Genomic DNA, 15,267 nt, shown 5'->3' with positions numbered 1-15,267 from the left:
GTCCCTGGAACAGTGTTGCTGTAAAGAGAAAGCACCACGCTGTCCCGCAGCGCGCTCGGCACCATCCTTGCCGTGAAGCCTCCCCCGACACTCACGACCCTTCCCACCCCACCTCGCAGAAACAACCCGGAAAATAACGACTATGTCTTCCGCGCCGCAGATCCACAGCCACGAGCCGCGGTCCCCGCGCACGGGGAAGAGCGCGGCGGGCAGCGAGGACGGCCTGGGCCAGGCAGCGTTACTGCTGCCTCCTCATCCGTGAGTGACCACCGCCTCCGTGTACTTTGGCCCTGGACATTTCCTGTGGGAGACTGGCTTATGCCCTCCTCGCTAGGCTCGACTAACCAAGAGCAAACCACAGGCCCGGGAGCGTCATAAATAGGCCGGGGGCTGCCACGCTCAGGAGCCCCAGGCTCCAAACAGCCGATGCCCCTTGTCTTCGCTGGTGGTTCAGCCATGAGACTCCGCGGACTTCTCTTCCTGCTCCTCTTCCTGCCCCTCTTCTCACCAGGTAAGGTGCTGGCTGGCTGCCAGCGTCTGACATCGGAAGCCCACCCGGCAGGTCAGACAAAACCCTGGATTTGTCAACCTGAAATCAGCAGCTTCACGGAGGTCACAAAGGGTAAAATAGGGAAGAGGTCATGCCTTTGCCATTATACCCTCTGCCTGATGCGATCTCTTCTGCTTCATCCTTACCTTGTGCCTTGGGGTGCACTGGTAAAGCATGACCATGGGCTTGCAGACAAGCAGGTCTTAAAGGACTGGGTCACAGTGGCATCCACCATGGTACCTATTCACCAGGTCAGAGGACGAGACGGATGGAATCCCACCAACAGGAGCCAGCACGAAGAGCATGTCTTAGGGAAGCTGCCATAGAAGTATTCGGCTCCCAGAGGAATTTAGAGAGCACTGCTGCGTAACGTGACCCAGCTCTCACTCCGGGACAGGGATGTCCATAGTTGTAAAAGTAGGATGAACATATGGCTTTTTTTGTTTTTTCTTCCCAAATAGAGGCTTCAGGAAAGTAGGTAAATGGAGCACTGTTGTAACCACCACAACAGCAGGCATAAGTCAGAACTGCCCCAGCCAAACGGGCCACAAGGTCACCCCATATAAATGGCACAGACTCAGAACGGGGTTTCAGAAAGAGCATTACAGTCCCCAGGGAAGGATTACTGAGAAGACCACAGGCTGCTCCATATTCTAGGAAGGGATTCTTTTTTTTTTTTAAGATTTTATTTATTTATTTGACAGACAGAGATCACAAGCAGGCAGAGAGGCAGGCAGAGAGAGAGGAGGAAGCAGGCTCCCCATGGAGCAGAGAGCCTGATGCGGGGCTCCATCCCAGGACCATGGGATCCTGACCTGAGCCGAAGGCAGAGGCTCTAACCCACTGAGCCACCCAGCCGCCCCTAGGAAGGGATTCTTATGACAAATGACAATCACACAGAGTAGGTACCAAAGCATAAATAGTCTTGCATAATGAAACAAGTAGGAGGCACACACACTTTGGAATACTCGTGCGTGAGCCACACAGGAAGAAAGCGGTTGAGCAGGGAAACCAGGACAGTAGCACAAAGAAGGCGCTCTGCGATCACAAATCCTCAGAGCTAAGACGGTGTTTCAGAGTTAGCAGGTTTGGGCACCTCGGTGGCTGTCAGTTAAGCATCTGACTCTCAGTTTACCTGGGCTCAGGGTTATAAGATCGAGCGCTGTGACCAGCTTTGCACAGGGCAAGGGGCCTGCTTGAGTATTTGGTAATCAACTATGGAGAAGGAGTTTAAATAGTCTGTGGTCACACAAGAAGCACTGGGGTCATCTGGACCACGCATGTTATGAAAACACTTACTAGATGAAATAATCTTTATATTTGTACTTGGAAATACTTTCTTTCGTCACGAAAGAGGATTTGTTTAGAACATACTAACTGCCGGGCACTGTCCTAAACTTCATATTGGGTAGTAATGTCAACTAAGACTATCTCATGCGCTGACTATGGCTTTGGTCATGACTAAAATAGAGAAGGATTTCCTGTTTTAATGGAGCTTCCAACGTTAACCTTCCATGTGGTTCACATGCTGTCATATTATATTCAACATATATTCTCTTCCAGGCACTTTTCTGAGCTTTAGACCTAAAAGACAAGTAAGCCATATTACTACGCGTGAGGATTTGAAAGTTTTATGGGAGGAGACAGAGAACTGAACGATTATATCAAAATAAGTGAAGTTAAAGCAGGGATGCTTGGGGGCTTGGGGTTATAGAGGAAGAGATCAAATTCTTTCTGCGAGATTACTCAAGGTACAAAAAAGCCCACGTAAGACTGATTTTATAAAAGAAATCATGATTGTATCGCTTGTAAATGAAGGATGATTTGCTAAGTGAATCTGAGAATTGGAAGGGGCTTTAGACACATGAACGGACATGAGTCAAGACACCAAGCTGTGACAGTCATAGGGAATTAAAGGCTCAGCATGCAGCACATTGAGGTGGGGGGCTCGTGCCTGGGGCTGGCAGAGAGACTCAGAGGCAGCCCACAGAGGGTCCTGAGGGCACACGCTGAGGGAGGGGGAGCTCGCCATGTACTGGCTGGCTCTGAAAATGGAATGGACAAACTCATCTGCATTTAGAAACATCTCTTGAAGCAACGAAGAAGACGGGGAAGCCAGAAAGGGAATGATCACGGGACTTTGCTTACAAGAGAGTGCGACTAAGCAGTAACTCAGTGAAGAGAGGGACACCTGAAAGACACGTGGAAGAGCTGTAACTGATTACAGTCAAGGAATAAATGAATGCACTGGGATGGCAATGCTTAGGTTCCTGAATAAAGTCAAAGGGCATTAACCCAGAAAGAAAATGTAGTAAGGAGAATATTTGTTCTTATTTTTATGTCTTTTATTTTTTTATTTTTGAGATTTCAGACAAAGACAAAATCAGGGCCAGTTTCAAGATCTTGAATTTTAGGGACCTGTGCATCTGTCAGGTGCAAGTGTGTAGCACTGTAGCACTGAAAATACGGGCCCGATATTCAGATAAGAAATCACTGCAGGAGTCGTATCATTGTTCAGTAGTAAGTGTCTAAAGCCTCAGGAGTTCCAGGGAATGCTTACGGGAAGCCAGTAGCATGAAAAGAGAAAGCAAAATAGAGAAAATGAGAAAATGGAAGTAAGGCGGTGAGAGGCTAAGAGGGAACTGGAGAAGAAAAAGGAAGAAAATACCATTGACAGAATCAGGAAAAAAATGCCACACATACTGAGCAAATGCAGAAAAGTTGCTAGGAGTCTCAGTGACTTAAGAAAAACACTGAGTTGAAAAGCATCAAACCAAGTCAACTAACAGTAGTAAGACTTTCAAGAAATCACACGCCACCCGAAGATTCGATAAAGTTGGAACTAAAATAAGGTCATAGTTTATTTTCAGAAGTTTTCCCCAGCTTTACTGGGTATGATTGACAAATCAAAATTGGGTATATTTACGGTATATAACATGAGATTTGATTTACATACATATTCGTAACAACATGGAAGAACCTGAGGACAAGACGCTAAATGACGTAAGTCCAACACAGAAAGGGAAATGCTGCATGAGCTCACTAACATGTGACTCAGTAAGCATTGAGGTAAACAGCGGTCACCAAGAGCTGGAGATGAAGGCGATGGGGAGGTCGTAAGTTTTCACTGAAATAAACCGATGTGGAAGCTGGACAGCCTCACTGCCCGCAGCCATCAGTCCCCTGTGCCTACCTGTGACGGTGAATCAGTCTCCCGCCTTCCCTTTGCCAACAGTTCTTGAGTCCTTATGAGCAACCCAAAGACCATGATTTTGGTTTTTTTTTTTTTTTTAAAGATTTCATTTATTATTTGTCAGAAAGAGAAAGAGCGAGAGCGCGAGCACAGGGAGGCAGAGGCAGGCAGAGGCAGAGGGGGAAGCAGGCTCCCTGCTGAGCAAGGAGCCCAATGTGGGACTCGATCCCAGGACACTGGGATCATGACCTGAGCCATGAGGCAGCCACTTAACCAACTGAGCCACCCAGGCGTCCCAAGACCATGATTTTGAATGCCAAGTTTATCAGTAAGAAAACGAAATCTTATTTGGAAGAAACTGTGGTTCATGCTAGCAGTTCAATCAGGAATGAAGTACGTAGTGTCTGGTCAAACATACAAGCTCAATAAATAATGTGTAGCTAGAAAGAGAGTGTGGATAGTTTTTGTTTTGTGTTGTGTTGTGTTATTCCATGTGAGGCTAACAAGAGTTGTGACCCATCTTGTCATTCCCCAGTCCTTTAAAGAGAGTATCTATAAAACGAAAGAAAACTGAAGATAGCCTGGAAACAACGGTTTCATATTCTAAGAATAAATACAGGACCTTTTGGTGGTGCCTGAGAGGCTGTAAGACAAACGTTCTAATGAAAGGAGCCTATAAGACGACCTTCAGCATTTCTACCATTTTCGTTTAGAAACCATCCAAAAGCAACATGAGCGAGAAAAAGAACTGAAAATAGCATCTTCGAGTAAACTAGCGTATAGATGGAATGTGAAAAACAGAGGCACCTGACATCACAGTTTAGGAGTTTCTAGCAGAGAATACTTCTGGAAGATAAGGGGCACACCCTAAAAACAAACTCAAAAACATTCCTTTGCAAAACAAGAACAGAGTTCATGGGTGATTCAGGGGCACATCCCAGGGGTCAGTAGTGGACTTGACAGATAATTCAGACCAAACCAAGAACGGCATAAACAAGTTATAGATACAGCACATAATCTACTGGTGAATCTGGAAGGGGAACAGAGACATTATCTTGCAAATAGCCATGTAACTGGCTTATCTCCACTGGTCTGAGTAAAAGTTAGAGCTAACATGATTAATTTAAGGTATTGGTTATTAAAAGTAACTCCTGGCTCATACCCTACACAAGGCTTTTGGTCCAGGAAAAAATCATCTCATTTAAAAACAGGAGTAATGAAAAGTTAACAGCACTAGAATATAAACAAATATTTTTTTAATATCATGAAAGATGAACAGGCAACAAAAAAAATTTTTAATTCCTAGACCCACCACTTCATGGGAATGCATCTTATAGACCTTCTTCATCCATTATGCTCAGTAGCATGTGTATAATGTTAATCATCACTGTAGTATATGTAAAGATAAAAGACTGGAGATTACCTAACTGATTTCCATCAATGAAAGCACAGTTAAATAAATAATGGCCGTTTATATATAAAAATGTTCTGAATTATTATAAAGTAGAACGACAAGTCAATAAGACAAGAAAATGAATGATGTAGAAGAACCGGAAATGAAAAGTATTTGACTACTCTTATTTGCAGTTGATACAACAGGAATGACACATTTAACTATTGTAACGATGGTGGAAGTTTCTGCTCTTCTGGTTGCTGGCTATTATAAATAATCTTGCTATAAAACTCCTCTCACTTATGTCTGAGTTTCCCTGGAGCGCCATCTTAGGGATAGAATGGAGTCTTACAATATGAATCTTCAGCTTTGCTAGGTAAAAATGCACTCTTCTCAGACTTGGATAAACCAATTTAGAAACCCATCAAGCGTCTGAAAGTGGCAGGGATTAAAGATAGATGTAGAATTAAAATACTTGACGAAAAAAGCAAATAACTGAGAGGCGTTAAATGATTATGACAAAGATGTAAAGTCATTGTGTTATATAAGGATAACTATTTTGATTAATTTTAGACTTTGCTACATTAAGAGCATATGTTTTAATTCTATGAGAACTACTACAAGAATGGGAACAAAGGGGGCATCTGGGTGGCTCAGCTGGTTTAGTGTCTGCCTTCGGCTCAGGTCATGATCCTGGGGTCCTGGGATTGAGCCCCACATTGGGCTCTTTGCTCACTGGGAAGCCTGCTTCTCCCATTCCCACTCCCCCTGCTTGTGTTCCCTCTCTCAACACTGTCAAATAAATAAATTTAAAAAAAGAATGGGAACAAAGCTTTAATTTCCCAACTAGTAGGAAAAAAATGAGATGATTAAAAATAATCCAGTAGAAGAGAGAAACTGAGAGAGAGAAAAGCAGCAGAGACTTGGCAAACAGACAGCAAAGTAAGATGGTAGAATTAAACCCAACTACATTAGTGACAACATTAAAATGCAAGTAGGTTAATTTTCTACTTCAAATCAAGAATAATTAGCACTTAAGAAAATAAAACAACTAAACTCAACTGTATGGTATTAAAAAAAAAAACCCCAAATCAAAACCAAACCAAACCTAAACAACAACAATAACAAACCAAAAACCACCTAAAATGAAAGCATTCAGAAAGGTTAGAAGGAAAAAGAGGGTGTTATGGGCTAAATTGTGTTGTTCCAAAAATGCATGTATCAAATCCCAAGACTCAGTACGTCAGAAGTGACCATATTTGTACACTGGGGTTTGACACTGGTGACTACGTTAAAATGGAGTCGTCAGGGTGGGACCTAACCTACTAGGACGGGTGTCTTTCTAAGAGGTGGAGAGTTGGACACAGGCACATAAGGAGGGAACACAGTGTGGAGGCATGCAAAGACGGCCATCTACAAACCAAGGGGATGGAACTGATCTTTCTCTTGGATCTCTCAGAAAGAACCTTAATGCACACTACATCCAACTACGGAATGCAAATTTCTAAGTACAGCCAAAGCATTTATAAAAATGGCCACACACAATCATAAAGCAGCTACCAAAATTTCAGAAGATCAAAATTGTTAGTGTATTAAATCAACACATTGCATGCTTCAAACTTAATGTTCCATGACAATTCTATCTCAATAAAGCCAGAAAAAAAATAAAATTTTGCAAAATCGGAGAAAAAAGTCTTTGAACCTACTTCATTTAAGTCAGAAATTATTAACAAAATTATAAATTTTTGGAAATGCAGAAATATACTTCTGCAGTAGGCATACATCAAAGGAAACATCAAAATGAAAATTAGCAAATGAATCATATTAAAATAAGCTGCATGTCAAAACTGGGAGATGGAGGTAAGTTAGAATTTAGAGAAACAAATGAAAGAGACACAAATATATAAAAGACAAGAGAAAAAGTTGGTATTTTAAATAGTAATTAATACATTTTATAATAATCCAGGGACACCAATCAAGAAAAAATGAGACACACAAAATAACCATCTCAGGAAAGAATAGGTTTGAAATCACAACAGATGCTGCAGAGACTCAGAGAAAATAGAGGGTGTTATAAATTTTCACACCGCATCTAGGAATTTCTTAGCAACAATTCTTCCCTCTTCATCCTATCATCCATTTTCTTTCTACTGGATTATTACCACTAGCTTACAGACATGCTTCTGTTTCTTTGATTTTAAGGAAAAACTTCTTTTTTTTCCGCTCTTCTTCCAGCGCTACGCTACCCCCTTTCTTTGCTCCATCTGGCAGCGAAACACCTCAAAATCATCACCCATATTTTTCACTCTGGTTCTTCTCTCGGAATCCTTAACAATGTCCTGAGCAGGCACTTTTTGACACCAAAGCTGTGGTTTCAGTCACCCAGGATCTGCACGTGGCTGGATGCAAGTGTCCCTAACCACTGCGACCTTGGCCAGCTCAGCACCAGACCCACAGCAACTGGTCGCTCTCCTCCTCATGTGCCTTCTTCACTCAGCTTCCAGCGCAGCGTGCTCACTGGACCCTCTCCCCCACTTCCCCTAATGTTCTCCATACTAGGGAGCCCTGGGGCTCATTCCCTGGACTTCTCTTCCTTCTCTCCACCTGCTCCTTGGGGCCAGCCGCGCCCTTTTAAACACTCCCCGGACCTCTTCTCAGCTCCGGACTTGAAATGAGCATCCAGTGATAATTTAGGTCTCTGGGTGTTTAAGTTCAAGGTAATATATCCAAATCCGAACTCCTGATTTCCGCCCACACAGCTGCCCCCTTCACAGTGCGCTGCGCCTGCACCCTGGGGAGCCGCTCTGGGCTCTTGTGACCTTCAGAAGTATTGCTCCGGCCGCCCATGTGGCCTCAGATGGCAGCTGCTCTCCTCAGTGAAAGGCCAGAGTAGCTACAGAGTCTCCCTCGGCTCCCCTGCCCCGGCCTGCGTCTGCCTTCATGGGGCCTCTCGCCGGTGCATGTGCGGCTGCAGGACGAGTGGACTTTCCCAGCTCCCCCGCCCCCACGCACCTCCGCTGCTGCCTGGGGTAGGGCGAGACAGCAAGTCCCCCGCTCAGGCTCAGACTTCAGGAGCCCCTTCCTGCCTGTCCCTCAAACAGGTGACAGGTGATTCTTCTTGCTCTTTACCCAATCTCTCTTGAAAACCTTCAGCAGAAGGGCAGGAAAAAAGTGAGTCCAGCATGTCTGGGACCCAGTGATACTAGGATTTGTGCTACCAAAGCCCACACTCAGATCTTAAAAATTTGTCTGAGGTCGGCTTTTTCCCTCTTGGCTCCAGCAGCAGTTGACTCCTCCTGCTGTCCGCACACAGGCCCCTGTGGGTCTCCTGCCCTTTATTGTTTTTATTTTCCACATTTATTGAGATGCCACTGACATATAGCATTATGTGAGTTTAAGACAAACAAGGTGATGATTGATACACGTATGTATTAGGAAACACAAGACAGGTTAATACGTCCTTTACCCCACATGACTACCGTTTTGTTGTTGTTACGGTGAGAACACTGCATCTCCACTCTCCTAACCACGTCCAAGGACACAATACAGAATCGTCACCTGGAGTCACTATGCTGTACACCACCTCCGCAGAACTTAACTCATCTCGTAATCTGGTTTGTACACTTGGGCCAACATTTCCCCATTTCCCCACCTCTAAGCCCCTCGCAGCCACCATTCCATTTTCTGTTTCTACGAGTTCGGTATTAGTGGGGACTGTACGTGTAAGTGAAATCGTACAGTGTTTGTCCTTCTCTCCTTTCACGCAGCACAAGGCCACCGCAGTCCACCCATGTGGTCGCGCACTGCGGGATTTCTTTTCTGCATGGCTGAATCATGGTCCGTTGTCATAAATGCCACAGCTTCCTCATCTGTCCTCTGCTGACGGACTCTTGCATGGTTGCATTTCCTGGCTATCCTGACTAAGGCTGCAGTGACAGGCGAATGCAGGTGTCTCTTCGAGATAGTGACTTCAGCTCCTTCAGATATGCACTCAAAAGCAGGACTGCTGGGTCAGACAGCAGTTCTATTTTTAATTATAGCTTTAATTTTTAATTATTTGAGGACTTTCCATATTTACTCTCCAGTTTACATTCTCACCAACAGCCCATGAGAGCTCCCCTTTCTCCACATCCCTGTAGGACTTCTTCTCTGTCTTGGTGGTGGCAGCTGTTCTGACGGGTGTGAGGTGGTGCCTCACTGTGGTTCTGATTTGCCTGTCCCTGATGCGGAGTCATGTTGGGCACATTTTCTCGTACTTGCCGGCTATTGGGCAGTCTACTCTGAGAAGAATCTAGTCAAGCCCATATTTTAATTGGCTTGTTAGAGGTTTTTTTCTGTTTTGTTTTGTTTTGTGTTACTTTTGAGTTGTGAGGGTTCCTTGTATATTCTGGACATCAACCACTTAACAAATACATGGTTTGTAAATATTTTCTCACATTCTGTAGACTCCCTCTTCATCTTGCTGATCACTCCTTTAGCTGTGCAGGAGCTTTTCAGTTTGCTAAAGTCCCACTCACCTATTTTTGCTTTTGTGGCCTGTGCTTTTGGTGTCATTCAAATAATCATTGCCAAGACCAATGTCAAGGCAATTCTTTCCTATTCTAGGACTCTCGTAGCTCTGGGTCTTACACTGAAGTCTTTAATACATTTTGAGTTAATCATGTCATCTGCAAACAGAGGCAATTTTACTTCTTCATTTCCAACTAGACACTTTTTTTTTTTTTCCTTGCCTGACTGCTCTAGCTAGGGCTTCCGGTCCTATGTTGAACAGGAGCACTGACAGTGGAAAACACTTGCTTTTTTTCTGACGTAGAGGGAAAACCTTCAAACTCCACCACTGAGAACAACGTTAGCTGCGTGTCTGTCATGTTTGGTCTGTTCTTCTTCAAACCTCATCCGTTGGAGAGCATTATTATTGCTATTATCAACTTACTGGTATTTACTAGAATTCCACTTTGATTCTCAGGCCACCTTTCTGTGTTACATTCTTTCCTCACGGTGTACGTCCTTTAGGATTTCCTTTGATGTAGAAATCTTGGTGGTAAATCATTTCAGTCATTTGTAAATGTTACCCTTCTTCTGGAAAGAAAGTATTACGGAGTACCCAATTCTACACCAGCAGTAATTTCCTCTCACAAGCCATTCTTTTTGGCTTTCACTCTTCTGCCATAGCTTAATTATTAAATTTTTAGATTTATTATTTATTTTTTATTTTTATTCATTATTATTTTTAAATTAGTATTTCAAATTACTGTCCTTTGTTAATGTTTTTATGATCTAGCATTTGTTTTGTTTTATCACTTAATGTGAATTTCTTTTATATCATCTGTAAGGAATGCTTTTTTTCCTTGATTCTGTGGATCTGTATTTTTTCCATCATTTCTGGAGAATCTCTTTAAGCACTGCCTCCTCTCATTCCTCTCTTGTCCTGGAATAAATGTGAGACTTGTGTCTTCATGCTAAGTTCTGGGTAAATAATTCAGATGTATTTCTTTGTTCACTAATTTTCTTGTCTAATAATTGGTCTTTAATACCTTATATTAAAATTTTTCAAAAATTTTTTTCATGTCTAAACCTGCCTACTAATTCTATTATCGATATTGTTTCCTTGTTTGTGCAGCTTTGTGATAATAGGTTTTATTTCTTTAAACAATTTGATACACAGATGTTTAATTGTTTGTCACATTGGCAATGCCAATATCTTTAGTCCTTGAGGGTACCAATACGTTGTTTATTTCATTAACTTTAGCTCATAGTGCCTTATCTTCCTGATGATTTGTCACAGTGAAGTCATGGCTTATCCTTAGTCTGCCAGTCTCCTAGATGTCTAAACTGAGTCAGTTACCATCCAAAGCTTCCATTGTGGAACCTCCTCCGTGTTTATGTCTGCATCCTAGCCCAGCCAGCCAACCAATCTAGAGGGCTCACTACGTAAGCTTCAGTTCCCAGACTTGTCCTCTAGGGAGTGAGTGGTCTCGGAAACTACCCCAGCACTTTAAAGAAGAGCAATATTTCAGAGATATTCTCTATGACCCATTCATTCTATAATGGCAGGCAATTGAGAGTATCTGACTTGCAATGGTAGCCAAAAGCCTAAATCTTTCAATCTGATCGTATTTGTTTTGTATCTTCCAGGAATTTCTGTTTTTGATGTACTGATGGTACCCTGTGCTTGGGGCACTCCCACAGACTCTTTCAAAATGCAACTGACCTAATTCGAAAGGCATTTGAGAAGGAACAGAAGAAGAGGAAAAGCAGTAGGCTCAAGTCATCCCTGACTTTTCTTCTTATGACTCCTAGTATTGTCCAGAAATTTCAGAACTATATTAATATATATCAACAGTGGACATTCTTCTTTCCCTTCTCATTTTGAGGGGACTAAGGCTAGTATTTCACTATGAAATGCTATATGGATTTTTGTGTTCAGATGAGTTTTAATTTGGTTAAGGTAATACTCTTCTCTTCCTATTTTTAAAATAACATTTATCAGAAATCATTGATCATATTGATTTCCTCTTTAATTCTCCCTTTCCAAATATATACTCAAATTACTTGACCAGCTAGGTATATTGCAGATGTCATTCTGCTATGGCAAAGAGGATCATCATCACCAAATGTTAATCTAAAAATATTGTCTCACCACTCTTAGCCAGGAATGGTCTCACAGGAGAATATAAACAAAAGTAACGTGATGACTGAAAAATCCTCATTTCTTAGGACCCATCCATTACTGAGTGGACCTTTAGTGACCTCACGGGTGGGAAATTCTTGACACTATGCAAACTCTCAACACAGAGGTGAGACGGACTGAAGCTTAACTGTCTTCCTTCTACCTCTTTCTTAGGTGGCTTTTCCCCTGGGCAGTCACTTGATTTGAGGATTGTAGTGCCAGGTCATCAGCTCTGCCATTAGAGAGTTTCCTACTAAATTAACTTGGCTAAACGGTGAGTCATCTGGAGAAAATAAGGGTCTGGATATGACGACAAATTTTCAGCTTTTTAGATACAACTGGGAAAGGATTGTCCAGAATGTCTACAAATTTATTATTTTTTCTGATACACTCAGTGACTAAGGTACATTGAGTTAAGTAGATCATGCCTAGATACAGAGAGAAAAAAATAACTTCTGCTTGTTTCTGAGCTGCCTGAAACGTGACAAAAGGGACTTATGTGTCTATAGAACAGACCAGCACCACAACTAGTACCACATGATCTGATTTCCTGAAACTTCATCTGACCCTTCAGGCACACAGACAGGAGGGAAACGGGAGACAGGAAAGGTAAAAAACCTGAACATTTTAATTTATTTAATTTATTTATTTGTAAGTGAGCGCATGCAGGGGGAATGGCAGAGGGAGAGGGAGAAGCAGACCCCCTGCTGAGCAAGGAGCCAGATGAGGGGCTCGATCCCTGAACTCCAGGATCACACCCCGAGCGGGAGGCAGACGCTTAACTGACTGAGCCACCCAGGGGCTGCGAAACTGAACACGGTAGCGGAAGAACGAGCGTGTCAGCTGAAGGGACCTGGAGCAAGAGGACTGCAGCAGCAGGTCCAGGGACCTGAAACTCACCATGGCCTGCGAGTAACACGGGATCCTCCTTCTGTCTTACCTCCTCTCATGTCTTACCAAACTTACTTTTCTCCATGACGCTCAACCTATACAGATCTTTCTGTTCTTCCAATAAACCACGCAAGGGACCTTGCTCTTGCTGTTCCGTGTGCCTAGAATACCCTCAAAGGGGTATTTGCTCCTCTCTTTCATGCCCATCATTCAGGCCTCCGTTCAAACGCTACAGCCTCAGAAAGCCTTTCTCTGTCCCTTCCGTCAGCCGCATCCTGCAGACTCTATCTGGTCGATGACTGTATTATTTTGTTCCCAACACCACTTTCTGAAATAATCCTAGCCACCTGTTTTTGTATGGTCAGATTTATTCCCTGAAGATACGTCCTGTGAGAATAAAGAACATTTCCCCCATTTTCACGGTTCTATTATTAGTGCAAAGGAAAATGCCTGCTGAATAGAAGATGCTCTGCAAATACTTGTTGCAGATCCACATAAAGGAGTGAAACAATTAAGAAACTGGTATATTTAGAACACAGATGTGAAAGAAAAATGAAATGGGGTCAATTATGTCAAGGGGTTTTACAACGGAGCTGGGAGGCCATTTACAACGGAGCTGGGAGGCCGTTTAAGAGGTGGGCCTTATGCACATCTTCACTCCTGGAGCCATGAACTTTTGACCTGGGCCAAACTGCAAATATTCCAAGGACTCAGCCCAAACACCTGCAACCTGCTACAGTGAGAGATTTTTGCTTAGTGAGATCATTAGCGAACAATCAGATTCAGCCAGAAGTAGCTTTCTGCTGCCAACACCACTCAAAAATTCTTTGTGAACAACGTATACAATGCATTTCCTTTTTGCTTTAAAATCCTCTGACTTGTGCTCCCTACCAGGACACTACCCGGGCTGCTACCCAATCTGTGTCCCCAGATCGCAATTCTTTGATCCCACCCAGCACTCTTGCTGAATGGTGCCCCCCCACAATTTTATGTGGACACGTATTTGTTCATTGAGCCACTGCGACATATACCGAAGTTCTCTTTGAAGCATCGGTTAGCAATGCCAGGAACCTGTAGAAAAGGAGGTAGGAGTCTGTTCACACTTGGGCTGTTGGGTAAAAAAGGACAGTGGAGGTGACGGAACAACTGAACAGATCTTTCGTCCGGCTTCTTCTCTCCACACGGAAGTGCTCACACAGGAACCCCTGGCCTCACACTTAAGAGTGTCTCATGTCTCACATTCCACTCATGAGCTAATTATTTCACTACCTCTTTTCTTCTACAGTAAAAAGTGGTCTGCCTTCTGCCGAAAACCATTGTTTAAATCTGTCTGGCATTTGCAGAAGAGACATCTGCAAGTTGACAGAGGACCAGATTGGAATCTGCAAAAGACGGTGGAGATGCTGCAGAGCGTGGTGGATCCTTATACCAATCCCCACCCCGCTCGTCTACTCAGATTATCAGGCACCCCCTAAGCACAGGTTGAAATGAAACTAGGGAGAGCATCAAAAGGAAAGTTCTTTGCATCTAAAGTCACTGGAATGTATGTGGCAAACACTGCCAATTCCCATTACCCCTTGTCAATAAAAATAAATAAATATGGATTTCAAATATCTGGATACTACTTCTTTGTGACTCATCTCCAGATTCAAACAATCTCTTTAAAAATGAGAAAGCACATTTATGGAACAACAATGGTTTTTTAATTTGTCACAAAAAGACCAAAAGATTAGCCAAAAAAAATTGCAAATGAAGACAAAACTATGTTTTGTATAACATATACACATGGTACAAAGGAAATGCAAAATAGAGGGGAAAGTGGAAGAGCTGTAGGTTGGGGAAAGGAAGAAAATTGGGATAGGGCAGGAGGAAATCATTTGGGATGATACATAATGGTTTTCACTGTATGGCAGATAACTGGAAGGAGATGAAAACAAGAAAGGACAGAGAATGAGAGTTTAAAGGGCAACAGAAATGTATATTACATAATCTAAAAGGTAAAACCTCAACCAATAAAGAGATTTTCATATATCCCTCCGATGAAGGAACATTGTGATCAGCTAGAGATTCTCAATCTTTTACTCCTTGAGACAAATAATTCCCTTTCATAGGACCTAAACATTTTACTGTAAAAATACAGTACCGCCTTTCAAGAGCACGCCATCAATATCCCTCTCTAAAGAGACTTCCTACTCCTATAGAACTCCTGACTGCAAGTTCCTCTTCTCTCTAGCATCATGAGGTCTCATTTTCCTGTCCCGAGTGTTGGCAGACATCAACTCAAGAACATACCTCAAAGAAGACTGTCAGAAGTTTTAGATTTCACTCATGCGGAGAATTTTGATGATTAAAATGATGCGGTTTGGTAGTGAGGACTCCTTTCTTTTATAATGCAGAATTTATGAGTTCTTTTTTATTTCATTTTAAATTCTCAGAGCATGAACGTTTTCACAATAATTTGGTAGAGTGTTTTGTGTGTTTGTTTGTTTTTAAAGATTCATTTATTTGAGAGCAAGAGAAAGAGACAGAGAGCTCACAAGCAGGTGCAGAGGCAGAGAGAGAAGCAGACT

General features: G+C 42.8%; 1 protein-coding gene across 1 annotated transcript; it reads left to right on the top strand.

Moving 5' to 3' along the window:
* The first annotated feature begins 142 nt into the window (after positions 1–142).
* On the top strand, positions 143–14,311 carry DEFB109B (defensin beta 109B). Its single transcript, XM_044226012.1, has 3 exons — positions 143–258; positions 7,244–7,299; positions 13,977–14,311. The coding sequence occupies exons 1-3, from the start codon at positions 143–145 to the stop codon at positions 14,186–14,188; spliced, it is 384 nt and encodes a 127-aa protein (XP_044081947.1). The 3' UTR covers positions 14,189–14,311.
* Positions 14,312–15,267: the final 956 nt, after the last annotated feature.

This window comes from Neovison vison, chromosome 11 (genome assembly GCF_020171115.1).
Source record: "Neovison vison isolate M4711 chromosome 11, ASM_NN_V1, whole genome shotgun sequence".
Classification (NCBI taxonomy): Eukaryota; Metazoa; Chordata; class Mammalia; order Carnivora; family Mustelidae; genus Neogale; species Neogale vison.
The sequence above is the reverse complement of the archived record's forward strand: the minus strand, read 5'-3'. Positions and strand labels throughout refer to the sequence as shown.